Source organism: Mustela putorius, unplaced genomic scaffold (assembly GCF_011764305.1).
Source record: "Mustela putorius furo isolate JIRA1106 unplaced genomic scaffold, ASM1176430v1.1 tig00001033_pilon_pilon_pilon, whole genome shotgun sequence".
NCBI classification, from domain to species: Eukaryota; Metazoa; Chordata; class Mammalia; order Carnivora; family Mustelidae; genus Mustela; species Mustela putorius.
Window position 1 is genome coordinate 1,805,145 of NW_025421540.1, and position 27,047 is coordinate 1,832,191.

A 27,047-nucleotide genomic window follows, 5' to 3' on the forward strand; every position below is an offset into this window, starting at 1 on the left:
CCTGGCGTGCGCGCCGCCCCGCCCTGCCGCGCCGCCGGCGTCAGACGGAAGGAGCGCGGGGGCCGCGCCCACGTGCTGGGGCGCCCGGGAGTTCGCAACGCCGCCGCCGCCGCGGTCCTCCGGCCCCGCCCGCGGTCCCCAAGCGGGTGGCCGCCAGCTGAGCTCCTTCAGCCGGACACCGCCTTCCGTCGCGCCCGCCGGCCCTGTCCGGGGCGGGTCTGAGGGGAACCCCTTACCTGAGGACGGCGTCCAGGTGAGCCCCTTGCCGGGGCCGGCCCTGAGGCGAGCACCCCCCCAGCGCCGCGCTGCCCGGGCCGGCGCTGCGCCCCGCCCGCGGTCCCTCCCCGGGGTCGGTCTGGGAGGGAGCCCCTTCACCGAGGAAGACCCACCCCCCGGTGCGGCCGCGGGCCCTCGAGCGGACGGCAGGCGCTGGGGAGAGCCTCCTGGGCCCGCCGCTGGTCCGGCCTCTCCCGTCGCTCCTCCCCGCTCTCCGCGGATTCTTGTTACTTGGTTTCCTTCTGCTCCGCGGGATGCCCCGTGTGGCCGCGCGTGAGCGCTCTTTGCGTGAGTGCTAGCGCGGTTTTGCGTTGGGCGCTGGGCTTACGACGTCCAGGCACTGAGACCTCTGCGCGGCCCCGAGCGCGGAACGTGGGCAACCTCCGTGACGGTGTCTGCGGCGTCTTTGTAACCAATTCTGCGAACACGTTTTAAGTAACTTTGTAGCCGGTACGGGGGTTTCCTGACACACTGATGGAGAAGTAAGTTGTTGGACGCGCTCGTCTTGGACGTTTTGACTGAATGGGAAAACTGACAGCACTCGCGTGTTCCTCTGCTCTGTAGTAGAGTGAAGGAGGCCCTGCTGAATGTTCGCGCCCTGCACGCGGTGCTTGCTCGTTCCCTGCAGGATTACCTGTTGAGGGTAAGTAAGTTACGAAGGCCGGTCTGTAGGATTTCAGGCCCCATAGATTGAAGAAATGAAAGGGATCCAGCCTTTGGCATATCCTTTTGGTTTCATAGTATGTTAGAATCATGGGACTCCGGTTTTTTGTCTGTTTGTTTTGTTTGTTGTCCTATTTTGTTTTTATATATAATATTTATATTTCAGTATTTTGAAAAGTTTTCACTTTTGAGGAGCTGACTCCTTTTATATAATGAAAATGACTTAATGTGATACATTTCCCCTTTTTATTATGACTTAGGAAACTCAAAGCTATGTTTATCTCAGATTTGTAGAATTTCAGTTGGTTGGTATGCTTGCTTTTCTTTGTTCACGATTTTATTGTGCTCTATTTTTACAGTTTCAATTATGTAACAGTATTTTGTAGAGTCTTTTTGGAAGCAGTGCGTGTCCTTAAGCTCATATGTAAATGAATAATGTTGTAGTGGGAAGTTACTGTTGCAGCTGAAACAACAGTATTTCTTTTGGGACTGGTTTTATACTTTATTTCTTTTTTACTTGGTGAAATATTACTGTTTCCAAATACTGCTTATTTTTCTCTCTCAACTAATTTTTTATAACACTGGTTATTTATTTGAGAGAGAGCATGCACTAAAGAGAGAGAGAGAGCAGAAGCAGCGGGGTGGGGGTGAAGAGGAAGAAGCAGGCTCCCGGCAGAACAGGGAGCCACATGCCAGGCTCCATCCCAGGACTCTCAGATCATGACCTAAGCCCAAGGCAGCTGCTTAACCGACTGAGACACCCAGGTGTCCCTCTCTTTCAACTAGTTAATGGATCTTTTCTTAATGCATAGTATATTTCAGATGATTTGTGCAGAACCTTTCAGTCTAAAACCATATGTGACTCTCCTTTCACAAATAATTTGAACGCTTTGGGTTTTGCCCAGTTGTATTTCTTCACAATCACCTCTTGAGGACTTTTGCCCAGTTGTATTCCTACACAGTCACCTCATAGCAGGAATACTCCTACGTATGTCTATATAATACTTCTGCCCACTTTTGTTTAAATTTCCCCCAGAAAAATTAATGGGCTAAAGCATTTAAGATTTTTTTTTGATTTAAATTCCATTTAATCAACATATATTGTATTATATGTTTCAGAGGTAGAATTTAGTGATTCATCAGTTTGATTCAACACCCAGTGCTCATTATTTCAAGTGCCCTCCTTAACACCCATCACTCAGTTACTCCATTCTTTCCATCCTCCTCCCCTTCAGCGACTCTGTTTGTTTCCTATAGTTGAGTCTTTCATGGTTTGCTTCCCTCTCTGTTTCTGTCTTTATTTTTCCTTCCCTTCCCTTGTGTTCATCTGTTTTCTTTCTTAAATTCCATATGTGAGTGAAATCATATGGTATTTATCTTTCTCTGTCTTATTTCACTTAGCATAATATTCTCTATTTCCATCCAGGTCTTTGCAGATGGCAAGCTCTAGTTCTTTTTGATGACTGAATAATATTCCATTTTTATTTATATACCACATCTTCTTTATCCATTCATCTGTCTATGGATATCTGGGCTCTTTCCATAGTTTGGCTATTGTGGACTTTGCTGCTACAAACATTGGGGTGCAAGTGCCCTTTTGAATCACTATGTTTGTACCTTTGGATAAATACCTGGTACTACAATTGCTGGGTAGCTCTATTTTTAACTTTTTGAGGAACGTCCATACTCTCCTCTAGAAGTTTGCATTCCCACCAACAGTGTAAAGGGGTTCCTTCCTGTGCATCCTTGACAACATCTGTTGTTTCCTGAGTTGTTAATTTTAGCCATTCTGACCAGTGCAAAGTGTTATCTCATTGTGGTTTTGATTTGTATTTTTGTGATCATGGGCTACAGCATTTTAGTATATGTGCTGCTGAAGCGAGCATGGCTACGGCATCTTATATATATAGATTTATACCCAAATGTTTTGTTGAGGTATTTTAATTCACCAATTTTTTTTTTTTCCTAAGGAATATATGTTACATGCATAATAGTGTATGTGATGTTCATTTTTGGTGCCTGTTGAGTTTGACCTTAATACATTTTTTCCACTTTAAATTGTAGATAAAGTGTAGCGATGGCTGCTGTTTACTCTGGCATTTCCTTTAAGCTTAAAAGCAAGACAACTTCTTGGGAAGATAAACTAAAACTAGCTCACTTTGCCTGGATTTCCCACCAGTGCATTCTCCCAAATAAAGAGCAAGTAAGTGTAACGTGAAACTTACATTTTTACAACCGAAAAGAACACTTATATGCATTGTATATCAACATTTAGTTAAAATTTAAAATGATTCAAGAAAAGGTTGGAGAAGGAAACATGGTTGCAGGTTAAAAGTAACGTCAGGGAAAAAAATGCACGAGTTAAATATTTCATTGACAGTTTTCTATTACGAAGTCTCAGCATTTCTTTTATATTTGGAAACATTTCTTATATTTTGAATCAAGTGTATGCATCAGTGAACAAGTTGGGAATTGAGTTACAGAAATTAGAATCTGAGTCTGGGTAGCTCCATTTGTTGATAAATCCAAGCTGCTGCTCCATAAGCAAGTGCTTGTTGGTGCTTAGTTAAACGTCTTTGAATTTGGTAAATTGACAGGAGGGGAAGTAGAGAAACTTCAGTATTTGTAGAAAGCCATTCTAGAAATAGATTAGGAACCAAGAAAGGCTTTTCTCTTTGTTAACATTTTTCAAGCTTATTTGGCAAAAAAACAAAAACAAAAACCCCAAAAAACTTAACTGTAAAACACTAGAAACCCCAGGGTGTTGAGCTTATCATATTGTATTAACACACACCCATATGCTGGTATTCAAGAAGACCACGCAAAGTGTGCCCCAGGTGGATGACATCTTTTAAGATGATGATGAGGCGCAGTATGTAGAGCAGAGCACTCTTACATCCAGTGGTCTCTAAACCTGGCTGCACCTGAGAATCGTCTTGGCAGCTTGGTAGTCACTAGGGAAGGGCTAACCAAGGTGAGATGGAAGGGGAAGTGGTGGTGGCAGTTTGATTAAGGTCTCACCCAGTCTCATGCTCAGAACTTTTTTCCCCTTTTAGCACCTGACACTTTCATACTGTTATTGACAGTGCTGGTGGCTTGAGCTGAGGCCTCACCACCTTTTCTTGTGTTTATGAATAAGGGAATGTATCACAGCAATAGAAACTATATATGACCAACCCTCCTTTTCATAAAGCACTTGTGCATTATTTTGCAGAAGACTTTCTCTGTCTCCTGAGGAAGTAAATGTACCTAGAGGGTACATGTAACATGGGAAACCAGGACACAAGCTCTGTCTTTTGGCTCTACATTTTTACTTTTGTGCGTTTTTCATTTTGTGGCCGTTCTGAGCAATTGTTGTGCTACCTACTTTTGAAAATGAGTATAACTTCAGAAAAGTTAGAAGAAACAAGAGTTTCATTTGAAACATTTAAATGGCCCTGCAGGAAGACAAAATTGCTTTTTCTTGCTTCATATTGATTCTATAATAATAAACATTTTAAGATACTGAGATGTTTATATAATGTTACCAAAGGTAAGTTTTAAAGGACAGCTTTTCCCCTGGCAATTAGATATGGCCACACATGGAATGTCCAGCATCTTTATTGGCAAAGAAATTCATTTATTTTTAGAGTATTATTTCTTCCAAATTCAGGTACTACTTGATTGGGCAAGACAGTCATTGATTGCATTTTATAAGAAAAAACTTGAACTGAAGGAAGACATTGTTGAAAGGCTTTGGATCTATATAGATAACATTCTACACAGCACAAAACTGCAGGATCTCCTCAAGAATGGGAAGACAATTAACCTTCAGATTTCCCTAGTCAAGGTAATTATCTGTTTGCCCTGTTGTCCTGTATGTGTGAAGTGTATCTCTGTTGATTTTCTGTTATTTATTGAAGTTGCAGGAAGTATCAAGGTAGAAGAAGAGAAAGAAATAATACTGCGATTATAATGACTGACATTTATTGAAAGCATATGGTATGCTTTATGCTGTGTGAAGCATTTTCTATTGTTTAATATTCAAGGAAAGCCTAGAACTATTTCATAGAGTGGTTGTTGATTACCTTTTAATTGGAAAATGTTGCCAGTAAATAATACTACTTTGTGCTCCCTACCTCTCCCTGCCCTACTTTGTCATTGGCCTGAAGGAATATCAAAGGCCAAAATCTGACTAGGAATTTCCTCAACGGTTTTTGAGTCAAAGCAATTTTGAAGTCTCAGATTAGAATTATGAACTTCATTGTCAAAACTGAGTATTTTGAAATACTGTGAGAGTAGTTGGTGACAGTAGAAAGTACTAATAATGAGCGCTTAGTTTGTGCCAGGCACAAAGGGGTTCAGTAACTTGTTTAGAGTCACACAGCTGGTAAGTGGCAGAGCAGGCATTTGAACATAGATCTGCCTGGTTGCAAAGCTTGTGCTCTTAACCCTCATTCTGCCTTGCCCACAGGAGTGTGTAGGCCGAACGAAAAAATTTGTAAAGATTGATAATAAGAAAATTAAATAGTTGAGCTGCCTGATGGTTCACAGACATTAGTGATTTTTAAAATCGTGTTCTAAATTATATGTTACTTTTTAAAATAATAGACTGGCCACCAAAGTGGGTTATTCTGATTTATCCTTTGGGAGTATGGAAAGAAAATCTTAACGTTTCTAAATGTCATGTTTTAATTTAGATACATTTTTTACTTCCATGAGATATTTGTACTGTAGTGTATGCGTATGATTTATGAATAAATTATTCTTATTGGGTACAAACATGAAAAAATTTGGTAGATGAGTTTATATAATCAGAAATATTGATGGTCACTGTAGTAGTACATTGGCATTTAAGTATTTGGTATTTTCATTTCAGTTTTTCCAGAGCCAGCGGTTACTTGAATAGAGATCAGTGCACCTGTGTCTTTGGGCTACTGATAATTTAGCCCCCAGGATACATTTGGTTTTCAGATACTGTAAGGCGGGGAGCAAGCCTCTTAGCCTATGAGTGAATTTTGGAATCTGCCTAGGCCTCACAATTTCTGGCACTTTTGAATTTCAGAATTTTAGAAGCAGAAGACTGTAGGTTTGCTGTATAGTATGTAGTGACTGCCAACATTGGCTTTCCTCTGTCAAGAGTACCTTTTGCTTTGGTTTTTTAAAATAGAAAAACAGTGTATTTTGGGCCACAGGATTATAGCCCAGGCCTACTGTCCATCCATCTGTAGCATCTAAGCTGAATTGCAGGTTTAGGATCTAAGCAAAAGTAATCTTTGGAGTTTAAGTCTTATAAAAACCAGGAGCTGTTTAAATAGGGACAGCGGAATTACAAAGGCACTAATCCCTTTTCAGAATTCATGTTGGTAGGAGATGGATGTATGAAGGACTTAAAACAGGTACTCTGCTTTTGCTGGGTGCATTAAGCAAATGTCAAGTTCATTTAGATGTGATAACCTGGGGATTTCTTTCTCATCAAGATAAGTGCAAAGAGTGAGTTCATTGATTCTCTTGTATTTTTCTTGTATATGTGTGGAGCCAGTAATGAGTTTTTTGTTTTTTTTTTTTTTTCTTAACGCTCAGATCATAAATGAGAGAATAACTGAATTCTCTCTTTCGGAATCCCGAAGAAGTATGTGTGCTGTGCTGAGCTGCTGCCAGGGCATCCTCTCAACGCCCACCCTTGCTGTCATCTACACGGCTAGACAGGAGCTGATAGTGGCGTTGCTGAGCCAGCTGTGCTGGCTGGCCTGTAGGCAGCCGGAAGGAGCCGTGGTAGCCCAGTTATTCGAGGTCATTCACTTGGCGCTTGGCCACTACCTCTTGATCCAGCAACAGCAAGTCAACCCAAGACGTGCCTTTGGGGAGGTTACTGGGCACTTGCTTCAGCCCTGCCTGGTCCTTAGGCACTTACTCTCAGGGGGCACGTGGACACAGACTGTCCCGGGCCAGTTGCAGCAGGCGCTGAGCCGGGATGTAAGGAATCAGATTGAGGCCATGCTTCGAGGTGGAGCTTTTCAGCCCGAGTTGCTCTCGTCCTACAAAGAGGAGCTTTTAGACCAGCAGCAAGGTGACATGAAGATAGGCGCCATGAAGAATCTTCTAGCTCCTCTGGACACTGTGATCGCCAGGCTGGTAGATGCTGGCTACTGTGAACCGTCCCTTCATGCTGCTGTTATAGCCAACTCAGTGGCCTTGCTGTATAAGCTCTTTTTCGAGTCTTACTTCAAGGAGGGGAACCAGCTTCTGTGCTTCCAGGTACTCTCCAGGCTGTTTGGCTGCTTGAGGATTTCACACCTGCAGGAGGAGCAGCTAAAAGGCCTGGCTGCATCAGATTGGACCACAGAACTCCTGGTTCTAGAACAGCTGCTCAGCTCAGTGGCCAACAACAATATTTACAACATTGCTGCTGATAGGATCCGGCATGGAGAGGCTCAGTTCCACTTCTACTGCCGTGTGGCTGAGCTGCTGATAAACCATTCCCAAGCATCTGTGCCAGCCTGGTTCCGCTGCCTTAAGGCTTTGATGTCTCTGAATCATTTGATTTTGGAGCCAGACCTGGATGACCTTTTGGCTTCAGCTTGGATCGATGCAGAAGTGACAGACGTTCGAACCAAAAAAGCACAGGAGGCACTTCTTCACACTGTCTTCCAGACATATGTCAAACTCCGACAAGTGCCGCGGTTGTTTGAAGAGATTTTGGGAGTGATCAGTCGTCCAGCTGCTGAGGCACTGAGGCAGCCTGTGCTGACCTCAGGCCCCTCCAGGGTGCTCTGCGAGTGCCTCCAGGACTTGCCTCCAAGTCAGATCTTGGACACTTGGTCCCTCATGTTGGAGAAGTTCCAGTCTTCGGTCTTACCGTATTTGCGGGGTGATGCTGACATGGCCTTGAAGTTGTTGTCCCTGAGCTCTCTGCTGCACTGCGTCATGTTCAACATGCGGAGTCTGGACAGCAGCACCCCTCTGCCCGTCATCAGACGGATGCAGTGCACAATGGAGAGGATGCTCCAAGAGCTTGTGAGGCCCCTGTTGGACCTTCTGGATCCCCAAGGCCCAGAGCTTGAGCTCTGGCTACAGAAGGTCAGTGACTCTGCACTCCTGCTCTCTTACACTTGGGCCCAGGTTGATGCCATGCTCAGTATAAACTGCAGCCAGTATCACTCTGTGTCTGGGGCTCTTACAGATGTTGCTGTAGAGATCTCACACCTGCCCTTGTTGCTCCCCGGTGTTGAAACGTGCCATTGGAAGAAGATAGAAAAGTTTACAGCTCAGTTTGACTCTCTTGGCAGGTACTGCTTAGCACAGCTCTACCTGCAGAAAATGAAAAGGACTTTAATGCAAACCAGTTTCCAGTCTGAAGAAGCCCTCCACAGTTTGAAGTGTGATGCTGCCTACATTCTTGGTTCTGGCAGAGAAAGCTTGAATCGAGGGACAGCAGCTTCCTGGGATGGCCAGGTTGGGACAGTGAGTGCACTCACGTACCCTGTAGCTCACTGGCACTTGGTTGTATCGAATCTCACAATTTTGATATCCTATCTTAGTCCAGATGATGTGAGATCTCTGGCCAGTGTGCTGCTGAGAACTTTACCAGTGAGCAAAGCCCAGGAAGGCTCAGCAGAGGAAGAGCCAAGCCTCACGCTTGAAAAAATATCCAGCGCTGTCCTCCATAGCCCTCTCTTTCCAGAAATGCAGTCCCTTTATTCTGCTTTCTTAATGTGCCTAACTGAAGGATGTACTAGCGTCTTGCGTTCTGGTGCCCAGAGTGACCCAAGTCTTCTCAGTGAACAGCTGCCCTGGCTTTTTGAAAAGGACCACCTGGTGGTGGCTCTTTGGGAAAACAAATTTGCAAAAGTTGGACCTGAAGGTGTAGAACCAAAAGGAGAAATTGCCCAAAACTTACTGTCCTTGGTGAAGAGTGACTTCCCCATTCAGCTGGAGGGAGAACAGTTAGAGAGCATCCTGGGACTTTTGGAAGTTATTTCTGCTCTGCAACTGGATAGCCTCTTGACTCCCTATCATGTGCATTATTTTCTTCTGTTACTGTACTTGGCCATCACCAAGCTGGGGAGCTCTTGCTCCTCTTCAGTGACCCTCAAATTTTTGATGACTTGCTATCGGCTTCTCGGTTCCCTGCAGAGAGGGAAAAGTGCTCGCTCAGTGCTCAAGATTATGTATGTTAGTGATATATTTGAGATCACATTGACCTCATTGTTCAAAGCCAGTGGTAGATTTCTTGTTAACGTGGATGACCCCTCTTGGTTGGAATTCCTCCAAGTGGTAGGGGCATTCTTAGAACAGCTAATGCAGATGCTCACCCAGACGAAGCTCAGCTTGGTGCTCAATTTCAGGAAAATCGTTGCATTCCTCCACGAACTGTGCCCTGAAGCAATTGCAGGCAAACGGGTGAAAAATCAGAATCCTTGGGGCCAGCACCTCCTTCTGGTGTCTTTAACCAAGTTGTGCCAAGTCCTGGGGCCTTTTGTCAGAGAGCGGAAACAGCAGCGTGAGGCCCCTGAAGCGCTGTGCGAGCTGCTGCAGAAGGCCATTCTCCACACGGGAGCCGTGCTGCAGCAGTGCTGGGCACAGGGGGCCCGGGGCCAGCGCCTTCCCTCTGTCTTCATCGCGTCGGTCAGCACACTTTTGGAGGCAGATGTGGGCCAGCTCTCCAGGCATAGGACAGAGGTTTCCACAATGACAGACGAGGTGCCGCTGTCCCTTACTGCCTTCTACCAGAGTGTTTGCTCTCAGCTGCTCTCAGAGTTGCCGGCTCTTGCAGGAGATAGACCGTGTTTCCAGGCGGCCATGCAGTTTTTAACTCTGTTCTTTTTGGCCCCAGAACTACATCCCAAGAAAGATTCTGTTTTTACCTCCATGTTTCATTCTGTGAGAAAAGTTCTTACAGGTAAGGTATTTTCTCTTGAGCTAATTCTGTGCTGTAGAGCTTTTGGTAAAAGCTAGTAAGTCACCAATAAAGTGAGTGCCCCCCATCCCTCACACCCTTTTGGAACAGGTGTTCATTTTAGAAGGTGCAGGCCAGTGAGCAGGAGACCCCCCAACCCCCACCCAATCCCCCAGTCCACTCTGAGGAGCTCATTTCTAGTATCTGCATTCTCTGCATGGATCAGCAGTGACCCTCACAGTCCTGCTTTGTACACAGATAGTAACCTTCTAGATGTACTGTTTGTCACTGTGGTTTTTCATTTATTTTGGAGATTGTTCTAGATTATAGTTTTGAAATCTATTACTCTTATCTTTTTTAGCTTTTATCTGTCTTGGCTCTGGATAGTCAACATCTATGATTTCATCCTTCTTAGTAGGGTTTTTTGTATTTGATCTTCAGTGCCATCTTTGATGACTTAAAGATCTAAAATTGGTGAACTTGAAAAATGCAGCTGACTTTATTTACAGGGAATGTCCTAAAATTCCTTGAAGGCCAGACTCCTACTCCTAGGTCTTAGGGTGGTGCCTGGCGGTCATCAGGCTATGGATTCTAATAGGGCAGAAACTCAGCTGTCTTCTTGATCTTTTAGTCTGATGTCATCCTTCTGGGCCAGCCAATCAGGACTACAAACCTAGCCCATGTCTGTGCAGAAGCGTTCAGTATCTGTGGTCCCTTATCTCAAACGCCAGTGGGCCAGACTTGCCTCTGTTTTAAGACAGCACTGTTTCAAGTTGGTGTAGGTTTGTTTTCTTTTTGTTTTGGTTGTTCCTGAGGGGTTGAGCTTTGTTAGGACAGTCCTTAGAGGTGAGGCTGGGGAGTCCCTAGTTCTCAGAATGAATGACAGGCGGGAGGGAGACACAGATGGGGCTGCAGGCATGCTCAGATACAAGAGTGGAAAATAGGGCCTTGTAGAAAGCAAAGCTGCCCGGGCTGCCCGGGCCAGCGCCAGAGCTGGAGTGTTAAGGCCAGAATAACACTCCTGTTGTCTCCCTCTCAATAGCCTTTCTATCCCTGCCTTGATTGTGGATTGACTGAAAAGGCTTTGGTGTCACATGTTCTATCTTATTCTGTCAGCCACTCTTTTAGGGAATGGTGTTCACTGTAGTGGAGGCTAGAGTTTAGTCTTTTAGTAACACTTTCACAGTGTCCTAAATGAGTAATCTAAGAAATGGCAGCTGATGATGGTCTGAAGCTCTCTCTTCCCTTTTGTTAGAATACTGTATCTTTCTTTCCCTCCAGTCCTCGTGACTTGAGGTGGCCTCTAGGTCCTAACTCTGTGTCCGTGGACTTCGGATGCTTCTGGCCCCAGGGCCTCAGTTGTGGCGGTGAGGGGGTGCTGCCTGGCTGCCCCTCAGACCACAGGCTCAGGTGTTGCTATTGGGTCCAGGCCTCATGCCCTTGAGCTGCTGGACTTTGTCTAGAAAAGACCAGAGTGAGAGGTCCAGAAGAAATGCCTACTGGGGAGGGCCTAAAGCTTTGAGTGGGGAGAGGGAGAGTTATGGTGGCTATGAATAACCTGAGTGTGGCCCTCTGGTATCCTCAGGGGTGTTTCAGGTAGGTTGCAGCGCATAAAAGTAAACATTTGTAAGGAATGCTTTCTGATGGTAGAATAGAATAGACAACTTCAATTCGATCACAAAAAAATGGTTATTTTTACAAATGTTTCGTATATATATGTGGAACCACGTCCTACTCTGGAGTTGAGTGCAGTGTTGATTTTGATCTATCTAATCAAGTAAACAGACATTCACACAAATCAGAAATTGCAGAACAGTGAAATGCTGTCGAGTACACCAGAAGTAGGGGACTGTGGGGTGAGAGTTTGTGTAGGCAAAGCAGTAGTTGGCAGTGGCCTTCAAGGGACAGGCAGGGGACAGTGGGGAGCGCTAATGTTGAGCCTCCAAGCGGCAGACAGTGCGGTGCTCCTTCCTTTGTTTGCCAACTGTGGGAGTTAGTGCTGTTACGCCCATTTCACTGATAGAGAGCTCATGAGTCCAGGATCTTAAAGCTTATAGGACACTTCCAGGCTGAGGTCTTTCTCTCTCAAATCCTGTTGTTCCTTCCACCCCTCAGTGCTGACGTAGTGAGCAAAGACTGGGACATGGGAAGGTACTCTGGCATTGTGGAACAGTCTGTGGGCTGAAATGTGCAGGGAATGTAAACTGGTAGCAGATGGTAGAATGGCCCAGGAGGAGCCATTAGCAGGCTTTCCCGCATCAAGTGGGGAACATCTGGATGCCTGCGGCAGACAGACCCTGGAAGTTTGGAGCTTTTTTAAGGTCTTCATGCTCCCGTCTCTTTCAACGTACCATGCCACACCTGTGTCCCTACTGATTTTACCAAAGAATATGGGCATACCTCATTTTATTGTGCTTTTCTTTTTTGAGCTTCACAGATACTCCATTTTTTAGTTTGAAGGCTTGGGACAGACTTGCTCAAGCAAGTCTGTTGCACCATTTTTCCAGGAACATTTTGGTAAATATTGTGGTATCAAACTTTTTCATTATTATATTTGTTATGACGATTTGTGATCAGTGATTAAGACTCACAGCTAGATGGTGGTTAGCATTTTTTTAGCAAGAAAGTATTTTTAAATTAAGGTACGTGCATTGTTTTTTTGGATGTGATGCTGTCATACACTCAGTAGACCACAGTATAGTGTAAATAAAACTTATCTGTGCTGGGTAACCCAAAAATTCATTTGATTCATTTGATTGCAACATTTGCGTCATTGTGGTGGTCTGGAACTGACCCTGTCCTGTTGGCAAGGTACATCTGTACAAGGAAAGTAGAAGAAAGTATAGAGAAAGTAGCAGTCATCTGTGTCCCATAGCCCAGCGTTGAGCACTGTGGACCATTGTCGTCATCCTCTCAGGCTTGCCCCTTCCCTGTGCTGTGTGTGTGCACTCTGCACAGGTCAGCTGTGTGCAAGAGAACACTATCGCTCTGTGGCATGGGCCCCGCCTTCTTTGCTTGCTCCTCAAGTATTTCCATGCCTCTCAGACCATGACTTTTAAGGGCTGGGGCCCCATTTATCATGTGGTTGTTCTAGTATATTTGACCTGCCCCCATTTTATTTTATCTTAGCAATTTTGGTTTCTTTTCCACACAGATCCTGCAGTTCCGGCTGAGGTAATTCAGGATATTGAACCTGACTTGGGAGCCTTACTCACCCAGATGTTAGAAGTTGGGACCACAGAGGATTTTAGGATGATGATGCGGTGTATTCTGCAAGGATTGGACATCAGTAACATGTGGAAAGCCGATCTGCAGGTGTGTACTCCTCCCTGGTACGGCAGGCACATAAATGATAGCTCAAATGGGAAAATTTATTTGAGATGTGATGTCACCCCTAAAATTAAACACACAAGATCAAACCCCAAGGGGGGTTTATGAAGGTAGTCCTGGCATGTGAAGAGGCTTGGGGCTTTAGTGTAAGGGCCCCTTATTCTTTAAAGAGGAACTTTTTCACACCTAAACTATGAGTGTTTATTATATGAAGTACTAAGTGTTGCATACTTATAATTATCAATATATGAAAAGAGATGGACTCTGTTTATCCTATGTGTAAGATACCTCTCATCATACTTTTTAAAAATTTTACTTGACTTGGTCACATCGCCCTGATCCTGTTTGAGAATCAGTCCGATTAGCAAGCTGCCCTGCGGTCCTTTGCACCTTAGTATGCTTGGTAGTTGGTAATAAAGCCCTGTATTTGCATCTGTCATTGCGTATTTTGGAGAGCCTCTCTACGGAGCTTACATGCTCGAGTTTGGTCTGCTAAGCAGCCCTGTGTGCTGGACTGGTCAGACGTCCCTGCTTGCACAGGAGGAAGAACGTTACAGAGCTAATTATCTTGGAACCAGCAATGCAGGCCATGTCTTTTGGTTCTGAGTTTTCTCTGCCCCATGAATGGCTTCTTGACTTGAGGGTATAATCAGCATTCAGGCTTGGGTTTTGATTGGGGTGGGAGGAGAGCTAGAGAGGGTAATTGAGGCCACAGAGGGGCAGCAGGGAGAACTCACATCTCCTGTATGTGAGCAAGAAGCCCGGGCTGGACCAGAGCTACTGCTCTGCACCAGCCCCCTACTCATTGCGCACGGTACTTGCCCTTCTCTCTGGAAGTTTTCATTGTATTTCATTGTATGCATTTGTAGCATGGTTGGGACCCAGCTTTGAGAAGTCCTCACTGTGGATTTCTATTTAAACCAGTCAGTCAGAAGGTATGGAGGAGGCGAGGCTGGATCCTGAGTGTTCAGAGCTGAGAGGATTTGGATGGGGAATGTTGCTATGGAGATGAGGAGGGTGTTTATGAACAGCAGGGCAGAGGTTGTGTGGGTGTGAGAGGTAGACAGCAAGGAAGGCACCACTATGCAGGCCCTATGTGGGTACACAGGTCCTACAGGTAGGCAGGAAAGTGAGCCCCCACCTCAGCAGAGAGGGCCGAGCTGCCTGGGGTTGGGGGAGGGAGTGTAGGTAGGGTAATGGCTAGTCAGGGAGGGAGAGATGGGAAAGAAGCTGAGAGCAGAGGGCTGAGGCCAGAATTGCATGGGTTGTGGGGCTGCAGGGTTAGGAGCGGAAGGGCTGGCATTGGACTGAAATTGATGGTGTCAGGTGCCAGCATAGGGTTAGATGTTTAATGACACAGGTACTCAATAAAGTGAGTTCCCATCCCACATAGTTTCTTCTCATGGTTTAAAACCCTCACCTGCAATCATAGCACCTCATCTAGTTGTTTTACTTGTCCGTGTTTTCCCCTGGCTTCTCCTGTACCCACAAGCATATGGTTTTCTTTTGTAGGTAAGTTATAGCTTGCTGCCTCTTTCCGCACCGCCTTGACAAGATGGGATCTCTGTAATTAGGTTGCTGTGTCCGTTTGTGGCCTTCTTTTCTTCCACTATCCTGGCACATTTGCATGCTTGGTTTAGTGAGATGCTACTGAAAAGGCCTCCCCTTGGCCACAGTTCTGCTCATCTTACGCATTTATTTCCTGGCTGCCTGGTGATGGAGGGGACCTCTCCCTCAGTCTTGAGCCCAAACCAGGGCTTGTCTGTGACCTGACACCACGGTTCTAATGGGTTCTACTCCTCTTTTCAGCACCAGTGACTGGGTTTTTTTCCCAAGATGGACTTCTTAAGAGAGAGCTGGCTATTTCTGCTAAGTTTTTGTCCCTTTTCTCCTAGGACGTTCTGTCAGCTGTTACACTGACCAAGTTGCTTCTGAAATGCACATTCGGTGGAGAGAAGGCGAGTCTGTTCTGGTGTGCGTGCCCCCAGATAATCACGGCTCTCACTGTGAGTACCCCTGGGCTGTGCCCTGCATCTCAGTTCATCTTATCACCCCATCCCTCTACAGACAAGAGGCCGCATTTTGGCTTCTGCCATCTCTGGTTTTATGCAGAGTAGGTTTCTGGGCACTGCGGCCTGAAGACGGTGGCTGGCAAGATGATGTCCTATCAGTGTGTGTACTGTGTGAGTGCTTTCTTGTCTGCAGACACTGGTGTCAGCTCCAGATGTGGCAGAGTGGTGGTGTGAAGGGGTGTCAGGCCCCGGGAAGCACGAGGCCGGCCGTAACAGGCGTGCGGTGATAAGATGGGCTCCCTTGGAAGCCTGTTGAAAGTAGATGAGAAGGAATTCTGGCACTTTATTTGGTCCCCACAAAATGCTGTAGTTAGTTTAGTGCATTTGTTCATTTGTAGGGGGTTTGTGCACATTCAAAATCTATGATACAGTGAGAAAGGAATGGCTTTATAGAGCGGGACAGTAATGTTGCAGGTAGATTATTGTTATAATCCCGCTCGGTTGTTAGGTTTTGGCACTTGGTGGATATACATGGCAGCCACATGACTTTGTTTCACTCGCACTAAAACTTCGTTTTGATGGGGACTGTCTCAAGTGTTTCTGCCATCTGGAGAGTCTCCAGTCAGTGTTCTTGCACTTGGGTTCAAAAGATCACTATCTATTTTAAGATTATTATCAGCCGTAATTCTCTTGTGCTACCTGAGAGAATTGCCCTGGATTAGCATCTTCCCAGGGCAGAAGGATCTGAAGAGTAGACATAATGTTCCCTCCTATTCTGTTTTGTTGCTTTGTTGTTTACCTGGGAATCCTTCATTAGTGGATGAATCTCATCCTTCCCAGGTGTGTGTAGCAGGTGTCAGGAGGAAGAGTGCAGGGAATGGGGGAGGGAGAGAGCGGGAACTCATGGGATGCGCAGTCAGTGTTGGTGGTATGCACAGTTGGGCTGTGTTAATAGAAACACTAGGTAGAAACCACACAGATAAATCTAAAAGTAGATCTAACAGCATGAAGTCCGCACAGTTGGAGACCCCAAACCTCGGGAGTGGTGTGCAAGGCCCCAGCAGGCCACACCAGAGCTGCTGTTTACAGCTGCAGCCTGAGGATGTGGGTCACAGGTGACCCAGGTTAGGTGGGTAGAACTTTGAGCTAGCCCTCATTTTGAGCTTGTTCTCTTCATTCTCTAGAATAGTAATTGAACATCTTAATTAGAGCTGATTTTTTTTTTTAAAGGTTTTGTTTATTTATTTGACAGAGAGGTAGCGAGCCCAAGTAGTGGGAGCAGCAGGCAGAGAGGGGGGAGCAGGCTCCCTGCTGAGCAAGCAGCCCAGTGCAGGGCTCTATCCCAGGATCCTGGGATCATGACCTGAGCAGAAGGCACAGCTTAACGACTGAGCCACCCCAGCACCTGTAGAGCTGATTTTTAAGAAATGTAACAAATGAACTTCAATGTTATTTACAACTAATGGTATTTTTGGGAAAATACTGTTTTGTGTATCTGAGATCTGATGAAGTCTTCCTGTTCTGAGAAGTTGGATGGGTCATCTCTTGTAAGAAGTTATTTCTCTTCGTGGTTGATGAGTCCAACAAAAAGCATGGACCAGAATGGCCAAGCCCACAGTAGGTTGCCTTCAGAGATTGAACGCTGGCCGGCCTCCTTGTCTCTTCAAAGTGTCTTCTGACCGCATCCAGACCTTTTGGACATTCTTACCTCCGTCACTTCAGTTCTTACTTTGTCTACTTCAGTTTTTATATTCTTTCTTTAGAGAATCACCTTCATTTTCTTTCCTTTACTCCTTCTTTTCCTGTAGCTGCTAAACCGAGAGGCTTGTCAGGAGCAGCCTGTGCCCCTGGCGGTGGTGGGACCTGTTTTGGATGTCCTGGCGGCACTGCTGCGACAGGGGGAGGAGACCATCCGCAACCCACACCACGTCAGCCTGGCCTTCAGCATCCTGCTGACGGTCCCTTTGGACCACCTGAAGCCCTCTGAGTATGGGAGCATCTTCCTGCGGGTGCACAACGTGCTCTTCTCCATCCTTCAGTGTCATCCAAAGGTGAGAGGGAGGAGTAGGGTAGTTTCAGCCTGTAGGACAGTGGCAGCAGAGCTTTACTATTAGAGGATAAGAAAAGCAGTGATTTGCTAAGCAAACGTTTTGGTTCCAGTGATTTCCAGGGTCACAGTGGTTTCTCTAGCACAAAAATGTTTGATTCTTACATCAGCATGTTTGAGTGAGTTTCATCTTTGTCGGGTCTGACACTTAGACGGTGTTTGTATACTAGCTATTTAAGGATGCTTATTGCAAGTAGTTCTGTTTTTGCAGACCACACATTCAGATCTCACTGACTTGCTTAGATGTCTTCGTGGGTTTATAACTCAGATGTGTGTAGGGAGTGAGGCTTCCTGAGTTCCAGTTTTATAGTATGCTGCCTTTGAAATTAAACTGAATTAACTTTGAAATTAAACTTTTCTGTCCTACAGAAAAGATTCTAGTTCAGCCACCATCTGTTGAACGTTTGCTACGTGTCTTGTTTTACCCCTACAGTAAGTCTGTAAAGTAGATGGTCGTCCATCTTATTGATAAAGAACCTGTGGCTCGGAGCTGTTATGTGATTACACCATTGTCACCCAGCTGGCTCAAAATCTTGGCTTCAGGGCTGTTGATTCTTTGGTCTGGGTTCTTTCCATTGCACCACTGCTGTGCATGTGACGCATAGGAAGTCATAAATAAGATACATACACGTATACATAGGCACATTCATATATTTTTAAGTGTTTTAATGTTCTCAGGTTAGTAACCTGACCGCAGTGCCATTTTTAAAAAATTTTATTGTCTGGTAAACTAAGCACTTATGACATTGGGCCTTACTGCAGGGCCTTTGACCCTGCCTAATCTTGTGAGCATCTTTGTTTTCAGTCTCTGCTGATTGTTAAATTTTTATGTGGCCATACCATATAAATGCAAATAGCTGATGAAAGTAATGTTAGAAAACTGTGGGAGTCTCCTGCAGAACCATTGGCAAATGACCATTTAGCAGAATTAGACCGTTTGTTGAAAGGAGAAAATTGACAGGAATAATGACATGGTATTGCAATGGAGAATGATGTGACTAATAACCACCTGCTACTCACTGCCTGTGGGTTAGAGTGGGGGGGATGGGGGCCCTATGTAGTGCATGATCACACTATTGGCCCTGTGCATAGTTGAGTTGATAGAATCACCAGGCTACAATCTGCTTCAGTAAACCTAAAGGGGGTAGCATGAGGTCAGCTCAGCCGACGTACCCAGCAGAACGATCAGCTGGTGCCATATTAAGCCAGGGTGTGAACTCAAGTAGTCTGGCTCTGGATCTGTGTGCCTTTAATCAATACGATAGCAGAGGCTTACGAGGGGTCCTTGGGAAATTTGATGAAACTCTGGAATACTTTCGAAAAAATGAGTTTTTTCAGAGCATGCTGTGGATGTTGGTAATTTGATGTAAAGAACAGGATGTTATGCTATCCAGAATTCTGTTGGATAAATTCTACCAAATGAAAAAATCTCAACTGTTGATTTAATCTTTATTCATTCTAAGAATTCTGAGAAAAGAGCAGGACTGGCCAGTAGAACTTTAAAGCACTGCTGATGTGTTTTATGTCTGTGTTGTCCGCACAGTAATCACAGGCCACTCATGTCTTGAAATGTGGTCAGGAGCTGTAGGACTAGGAACTGAATTTTAGTTGATTTAAGTTTAAGTAACCTCATGTAGCTCATGGCTGCTTTATTGGGTAGTATGTTGTTTTGACCACGATCTAAAAGGTGGTTGCATATAAAAGAAGCATATTTTAAAATTTTCATGTCATTCTTTAAAATAAAGTCCTAGCCAGAACTTTTCATCACTAAAAAATGAGAAGTTTGGGTCCTTCTTTTAAATGGGTTTGTTTTATGTAACCTCTTTCTAATGCCCTTAAATATGTTGTTACTGTTGCTTCTGTTAACTTATTTCTACCCATTTCTAGAATGCACTAACAATTTAGAGTAACAGATTAAGCGAATTCTAAGCTGAGATCACTCCATTAGATGCCTAAACTTAGAAGCTCTTTCCCAAAGAAAGAGCTTAAAACAAATATTAAAGAGTCCAATAAGATGAGTGAGTTATTTCCCTAGAAAGTTCAGGCAAAAAGAAGTTGCCATGCTGTTTTGAACGTCCTGCTAGATACGGTTAGGAAGGAAATAAACATGCGCTCCTTTGAAGTAGAGACAAAGTGTAAGAGACTCTTGATCATGGGAAACAAACTGAGGGTTGCTGAAGGGCAGAGGGTGAAGGGGTGGGATAACTGGGGGATGGACATTAAGGAGCCCATGTGATGTAATGAGCGCTGGGGATTATATGACTGATGAATCACAGGCATTACCTCAGAAACAAGTAAGACATATGTTCATTAAGTTTAAATAGAAAATGTTTAAAAAAACAAAGTAGAACTTGAAATAAACAATTATATGTTTTTATATTCTTTTGCCTATTATTATTACAGGTAATGCTGAAAGCCATTCCTTCTTTCTTGAACTCTTTTAATAGATTGGTGTATTCGGTCATGCACGAAGGGAGGCAGAAAGACAAAGGTAATTCAAAGTAACAGTATCAGATATGTGATTTCAAATGTGTTTGTCTTGTGATGTCTCCAGCCTCATATGTTACAGAAAATAAAATCACCCATTTGAGTCTAAGTAAGAAATGTTCAGATCAATAAATAAATACCTAAAATAATTTTCTAAAAATTTCAAGCTGTGTTTCCTTTTTTTTTTTTTCCGCTATGTCCAAAACAATGACCACGCTTATGATCTCCTAATTGAAATAGTTCTTTTCCTGGTGGGAACAAAAGTACTTACATTTAGGAAATGTTTATTCTCATGTAGAGGGGACAGAAAGTGGCTACAATTCCGTTCTTGCCCTAAAGGAGTTCCTAGTTTGAGGGGGAAGTTAAATAAGAACGGGCAGCTACAGAGCTATTTCATTTTATAGAAGGAGTGACGTCTGGCAAGTCATCATTTCAGCCGTATCTTGGCAAGGTTGTGTTTGTTTACCAGTGAAATGAACTGCCATATGGTGATAGCATAAATTATGTGTACAGCTTGTTTTCAGCTTTGAAGGTTGTTGATCCTTGCTGAATTTCTAATTTGGGGGAGAGTCTCATTATTTAAAAATTTGCATATAGATTGAGGTGGTCTATATTTGCGCTACTTCAAATTTGCATGGTGTGGTACCTGACAGAATGCTCTGGGACCAACAAGGAGGGCTTTATGACAGCTCGGCTTCTGGGCAGACCGTGTGGCAGCAGTTCTGGACTAACTAGAAATATAGGAGTGGTGCTCAGCCCCCCCCCCCGCCCCACCCCAGGGGAACCACTTTGATGGGTTCAGACTTGTGATTGATGCTACTGAAACCAAGTAACTATTGAGAAAAGAGAAAAGGTATCGTTAACATTGGACTGTAATTTCCATATTATTGTGCCTGGTTTTGAGATCAGTCAGTGGCACATTAAGGTCTTTCGCTTTCTCCCAGGCCTGCTGCAGAGTGATATAATGTTGGTGTCAGTGTACAGTTGTGACTATGTTTAGGAGCAGGGTAGGAACACAGGTTCCGTCTCCTAAGCTAGCCTTGGTCAGTTGGTGGTGGCTGGCTGTAGCGTTGTGCTGAGGCCCCTAAGGTCGTTGCCATGTCTGAACTCAGCAAGAAGAATCCCTGTTTTACTAGTGATGTCTGCCTGGACAGGAGATGGGAAGTGGCAGGGTAGGGAAGGCCCCGATCCAGCCCTTGCTGAGCAGTAGGGGAGCAGAGCCCTTGTCACACACTGACACAGGTGTGTCCCGTGACACAGTGTGTCCTTTGTTGTGTGTTCTGAGGGAGTGTTGGGGCATGTTTCATGAGTGTGACTCTGCTGTGTTCATGTTGGTGCAGCTCACTTATCTCTGGTCAGCCAAGACCCGCTTCTCTGACGTGTTCAGAACTTAACTGAGCAGAGTTTTAACTATTTACTCTTTTCTTGTTGGTATCCAGTGTACTCTTCATATGCACCCATGAACTGTCATAACTGCTAGGCAGTCCCTGAACTGCACGTGTGCGCTGAGCACTCTGACAGGAGGGAAGAAATGGAACGTGGTAGATATTTCAGTGCTTTGCTAAAGTACTTGGCTGTTGAAATGCCCCATGAATGTTCAAGATTTTCAGCATTTCATAAAATGTTACTGTATCTGGAAAAATGCATATATGTAACGTGTTTGTACATTCAGGGTTTTAAGAAAAGACATTGTGGGGGTGCCTGGGTGGCCCAGTGGGTTAAGCCGCTGCCTTCGGCTCAGGTCATGATCTCAGGGTCCTGGGATCGAATCCCGCATCGGGCTCTCTGCTCAGCAGGGAGCCTGCTTCCTCCTCTCTCTCTCTGCCTGCCTCTCTGCCTACTTGTAATCTCTCTCTGTCAAATAAATAAATAAATCTTTAAAAAAAAAAAAAAGAAAAGACATTGTGTATTTTAAAACTGAAGCTTATTGAATCATAAAGTATGTGTAACAAACCACATCTGTTAATACAGTGTGAATGAGTTTTGATAGGTAAATTCATGCAGGAAGCCATCTCCGCAATCAAAAAACAAAACATTCACATCATCCCCAAAAGAGTCCTCTTGTAGCCTCTTCCCATTCTGGCCACAGCCCCAGCCAACCACTGATCTGCTTTTTGTCACTGTAGATTTGTTTGCAGTTTCTGGAATTTTACAAAAATGGGTGTATTTCTATGCTGAATGAAAGCTGGGGAAGGTGCTCTGGCCTGTACTGGGGTTCCCCACTGACTCTGCTGTGCCGGCCTAGGGGAATGGGGGTGTGACCAGGGCTGCAGGGCCATTCTAGGCCATTGGAATCCTTTAGAGGAGTTTTTAAAGAAGGCCTTGAGTGGTCCGAGCACTTTAAGGTGGACAGAACTAGGAAATAGGAAGTAAAGCTGGGAAAACAGGAAGATTATTTGGTATTGGTAGCTGAGCCTTCTATCTCTCTGTCTACATGATCTCTGAAACATAAGGAGGGAAAGGCATAATTAGGTCTTCTTATCTTTAAAGTTATACGTCACCAAAAACCATGTTTTTTAAAGATAGTTTTCCAATTTAAGCCTTTCTTACAGACCTCCACCTTTAAAAAAAATACAATAGCAATCAGATTTCATCTTAAAATTTTCGATTCTTCTAGACTCCTAAAAAAACACATGTACTTGAGTATTTTAAGTGTTTTCTCTTTTGTAATATAGATAAATATTTGGACTTAGTATCTCTCCCTCATTCTCTCTGTGAAATAAGCCGATTAAGGAGCCTAGAAAAAAGGGAAGACTTGAATAATTTTCAGCTATAGTAAACGCATAAAGCTGATGGGTTTTGGACTAATCAGTTTGGCAAACCTTTGCTCCTTTAGGAAGCACAGATGATCTGTCAGTGGTCCTCGAGTGTGCCCGCCTGGTGGAAAGGATGTATAGCCACATTGCAGCTCGGGCTGAAGAGTTCACGGTGTTTTCTCCCTTTATGGTGGCCCAGTATGTCACAGAGGTGCAGAAGGTAAATGGAGCCCCCTCCCTTTCACCAAGTGCTTTCATTTGTAGTTCTTTGTAGCAGGGCTTCTCAGCCATAGTGGCAAGCATTGTCTTCGTCTTGATAGTCCCAAGCCTGCGTCGTAGCAGGCTGTCCTGCTTATCTGCAGGATTCTGCAACAGCCCTGAAGGGTTACCGGAACCACTGAGTGAGGCAATATTCAAAGGGCTGGTGGTGCCTAGAAGGCGCTCTGTGACTGCTAGCTGTCCCCATTCCTGCTGCAGCACAAGCGGGGCCTGTTTTGGTCAGTTTCTTGAGTAATGAGCAAGCTGAAATGCTTCCCACATTGAAGAACAGGAGTTCTGCTAGGACCAGGCTTAATGGTGATGAGGAAGAAGGGTCTTGGGACCTCCAACAGCAGGAGTTCCTGGGTTTATCCTCTCGCAGTGCATCATGTGTGTGAGTCCGCTGCTCTCAGACACTCAAAGGAGATGATGTGGTAGAGATACCGGCAGATTCCTTCAGTTCCATTAAGTGAAAGAACCTTTGTCCTATTTAATCTGACTTTTTTGTTTGTTTGTTTTAAAAATTTTATATATTTATTTGACAAAGATCACAAGTAGGCAGAGGGGGGGGGCGGTGAAGCAGGCTCCCTACTGAGCAGAGAGCCAGATGCGGGGCTCTATCCCAGGACCTTGGGATTATGACCTGAGCCGAAGGCAGAGGCTTTAACCCACTGAGCCACCCAAGCGCTCAATCAATATTTCTGAGTACATTGTACCCAGAATTGTCCAAGGTATAATGATTATGATCACAGACCCTGTGTGACCTGTGAAGGCTTCCTATCTTCCTTGGTTTAAATTGAATGTCAGAGGCTTAAAGTACAGTGTGTTTCTGTGTGTATCGACTTTTGCAGGCGTAGATACATACATCTGCCTTGTTTATATTGCTCTCCATAGAATAGCCCCCCTTTGTAAATCTTGTAAGAATAATGTTAGAACCCTGGTAAACTTGTTACACTAAGAGATTTCTCAAAGGAGTTTGGGCTGAATGAGCTTTCTCAGAAAATCTGGTGTTGCCTCTGTTTTCATTCTGACCCTGTTTCAGGATAAATCTATAACTATTAAATAATTTTCAAACACACTGGCCCCACTCATCTCAGCCAGTGGGGATGCCTGTCATGTGGGGGGGCACTTGGCTGTGTTTGAGATGGGGCTGGGGTAAGAAGGTGGAGGGGCGCTAAGGAGGTGGAGGGGCGCTGTAGGACACAGCCCACCCCATGGGTGTGCACGGGGTCCTCACCAGGCACGGTGTGCAGAGGAGTGGGGGCAACATGTGAGACCTCTTCAAGTCAGCCTTTGAATGAATGTTGGGCTTTGTGTTTGGTTTCCTTGGAATTTCTTAGCATTTTTATAGAATCTTGATATTTCACAGGCACTCAAGTCATTGATATGTAAGCCTTTGCTGAAAGAAAAGCTGGCATTATTTTGTGTTTCAGTAAAAAATAAAATGAGAGATAGTAATATCATTTAACTAAGGGCCAAGAAGGGAGGGGATAATTTGAACTCTTAAATCACTAATTATTATTCTGAGATTTATTTTATGAAAAGTCTGGTTTCCTGGCTTCATTATTCATGTCTAATTTATGCCTCTCAGTTATTTTTTTTTTAATTTTTAATCTTGAAAGCCAAAGGCCTTGGGAATTATCTAAGGCTGTAGCATCCCAGAATTTGTTGGCAAGAGTCTGTGTTTTATCTTTCATTTGTTTTTTAACTCAGTAATGAAGGAAATATTCCATATGTATTAGAGGCTTCTACTGAGAATGTTTCCAGACCAGAAAGACATTTATAAGTTTAATTAAATGCTAGATAGCGAGCACAGCTAAATGAATCTCCTTTGCATTCCCCTGGTAGTCCTGTGGAATGGGTATTGGTGAAGGTCTGGTGGTGACCTGGTGAGACCATGTTAGGAAGGACACGCAGTGACTCCTACAGACCTTGGACCCTCTGTGCAGTAATGTGTCATAGTGGGGATGTGCCAGAGGAAATGACGGTCACTGGTCTCTTTTATCCATAGATCAGACTTACATCTGCCTAGAGTAAATAGTTTGTACTGCCTATCCTGCGTAAGGTCCCTTTAGCCACCTAGAGATATTTCCATTCAGAGGTCAGTGATCTTAGTGTCATAGAAACTGAGTTTTTTCCACTTGTTTTATCAGTGGGCTAAAACACAAAGACACGCAGTGGTTGTGTAGACCAGACGCGGCTGGCCTTCCAATGACCCAGCAGGGCTGTGTGCTCGGCGCTGTCCTTTGGCCAAGGAGCCCCCGGGTGAGGGGGTGGTGGAGTGCGTGAGCCCTGGCCTCCGACTGGCGGGCTCAGCTCTCGTTCTGTCGCTGGGACAGTTTGTTCACCTCTGCTTCTGGAGGTGGAATTGCCTGTTTAGTGAGTGCTGATGAGAGGAATAGGTGGGTGGTCCACTTACAGGGTCCTCACCCGGCTGGTAAGATTCAGGACTTCTTTTATTTTTCCTTCCTTCTAATGCTTTCCACTGAAACCACGGACAGTTCCACCGTCTGTTCTCGAGTGTTATTATCCTCTATAAACAGTAAAACTTAAGATGATTGTCAAGTTTTTTGAGCTGTCATGTGAAAATGACAGCAACTTTGAAAAACACCATTGTAGCGGCAGAAACAAACCGTCCTCTCAGCGGTTGCTTTGGCGAATCCGACTTCTCTGAGTGAATACCATATATCCTCCCCAGAAGCTGTGTGCTTTCGGAGGGGCTCTCACGCTTTTAGGCCATTAAGATGGTAATAAAGAACCTGCCAAATCCCAGGCCTGCCTGTTCGGACTGTCCAGTTGCTCTTTGGTTTCAGTTCCTGGAGTGTCTGGAACTCCAGTGCGAGGTTCGGCTGCAGCCTCAGTGGTCGTGGCAGAGGCGAGTAGAGCCTGCTCCACCGGCCTTTTCGTCTAGACAGTGTGAACCTCTGATCTGAAAGCGTGTGTGCAGCAGCCAGTGCAGCCACATTGGAGCCAGACTGCCCACTCCTGCTGTGCCCCAGATTTTTGTTAACCCAGAAGTTCAGGAAAGAAAGGCATCTTGAGGCTCAAGAAGCAGATCAGCCATTGGGGGGAAGTAAGAAATTCAGGTCCCATTGAGCTGTTGTTGATAGGAATGATAAGAATAAAAAAATGTATTAAGTGTCATCATAAGTCACATATGATTTGTTTGGCTATGATGTGACCTAATTACTAATATAGCCTGTCAGTGATCAGTTTGCGGAGTGTTGGAGCCCGCCCGGCCACCTGCCTTGCCGGGGGTGGGGGGTTGTAAGTCACAGTGAGCATTGCTGTCATTGTCCCACGTTAGTGCAACTTCCCGGGCAACTGGTCATGGTGAAGGACTTGGCACAATGTCCAAGTGGCTCTCATACAATTTGTAAGTTTAAAGATTGGTTTTTAAATGTCCCAGGTAGGCATCATTCACTGAATAGCAAAGCTACCCCTGTGATTTTGTGAGGTTTTATTCCAGCCTTTTGTCACTCAAGTTGGCTTTTATTTCCCTAAAATACAAATTTTGAAGATAGGAATATTTATTTCTGTGCAAAGTGATAGTTTAAAAGGGAGGTCTCTTCTCAAGTCAAGGGGCGAACTTCAGACTCCTTGTGAGGTCTTCTGAGGGCCTGGTCTGTGTTTGCTCTCACAGACGGTGTGTCCTCCTTTCACAGGTCACCTTGTATCCTGCAGTGAAGGGCCTTCTGCAGGAGGGCATTTACCTCATCCTGGACCTCTGTATTGAGCCGGATGTCCAGTTCCTGCGGGTCTCCTTGCAGCCGGGGGTGAGAGACATCTTTAAGGAGCTGCACAATGATTATGTGAAATATCACAAGGCAAAACACGAAGGAGAGAGAAGATACATGGCCTGAGACTGTCTTCTGGAAGCACTGCTGGCCTTACTGCGGAGTGGCTCTGGCCTTCCGGTCTGAAAGAGCTGGGGAAGGGGGACCAGAGGTGTTTTAATTTGTGATGTTGGGATATGCGGAATACACTCTGGGCTTTATGTCATATATACTGTCTTTGATAGCTATATTTTTCACGATGAATATTTTTTAACATATTTTTTTAAGCCGTATGTATTACAAATAGAATCCTGATAATTGACCCCAGAATAAGGTGAAGTGAATAAAAAGATTGCTGAATGTCTCTTGTGGCTGTTCCAAATGGAATTCTTGTCTCTCTCATCTAGTGGTTTGGTATCTCTTCTCCCCATGGGAAACTGTGTTGGTACGTGGCTGTATAATAATAAATAAAATATCTTTGCTTTTTATATTCTCCAAGTAAAA

General features: G+C 44.7%; 1 protein-coding gene across 4 annotated transcripts; it reads left to right on the plus strand.

The window, feature by feature from the left end:
- The first annotated feature begins 48 nt into the window (after positions 1-48).
- On the plus strand, positions 49-27,047 carry URB2 (URB2 ribosome biogenesis homolog). 4 transcript variants are annotated; one of them, XM_004778384.3, is made up of 10 exons: positions 785-919; positions 3,004-3,142; positions 4,592-4,768; positions 6,502-9,820; positions 12,972-13,132; positions 15,043-15,153; positions 16,968-17,210; positions 19,670-19,757; positions 22,590-22,729; positions 26,433-27,047. In XM_004778384.3, the coding sequence occupies exons 2-10, from the start codon at positions 3,017-3,019 to the stop codon at positions 26,628-26,630; spliced, it is 4,563 nt and encodes a 1,520-aa protein (XP_004778441.1). In that variant the 5' UTR covers positions 785-919; positions 3,004-3,016; the 3' UTR covers positions 26,631-27,047. The 4 variants fall into 4 exon arrangements, with proteins under 4 accessions (XP_004778444.1, XP_004778445.1, XP_004778443.1 ...); XM_004778387.3 differs by lacking the exon at positions 22,590-22,729 and having other exon boundaries at positions 49-919; positions 19,714-19,757; positions 26,433-26,601; XM_004778388.3 differs by lacking the exon at positions 26,433-27,047 and having other exon boundaries at positions 50-919; positions 19,714-19,757; positions 22,590-22,725.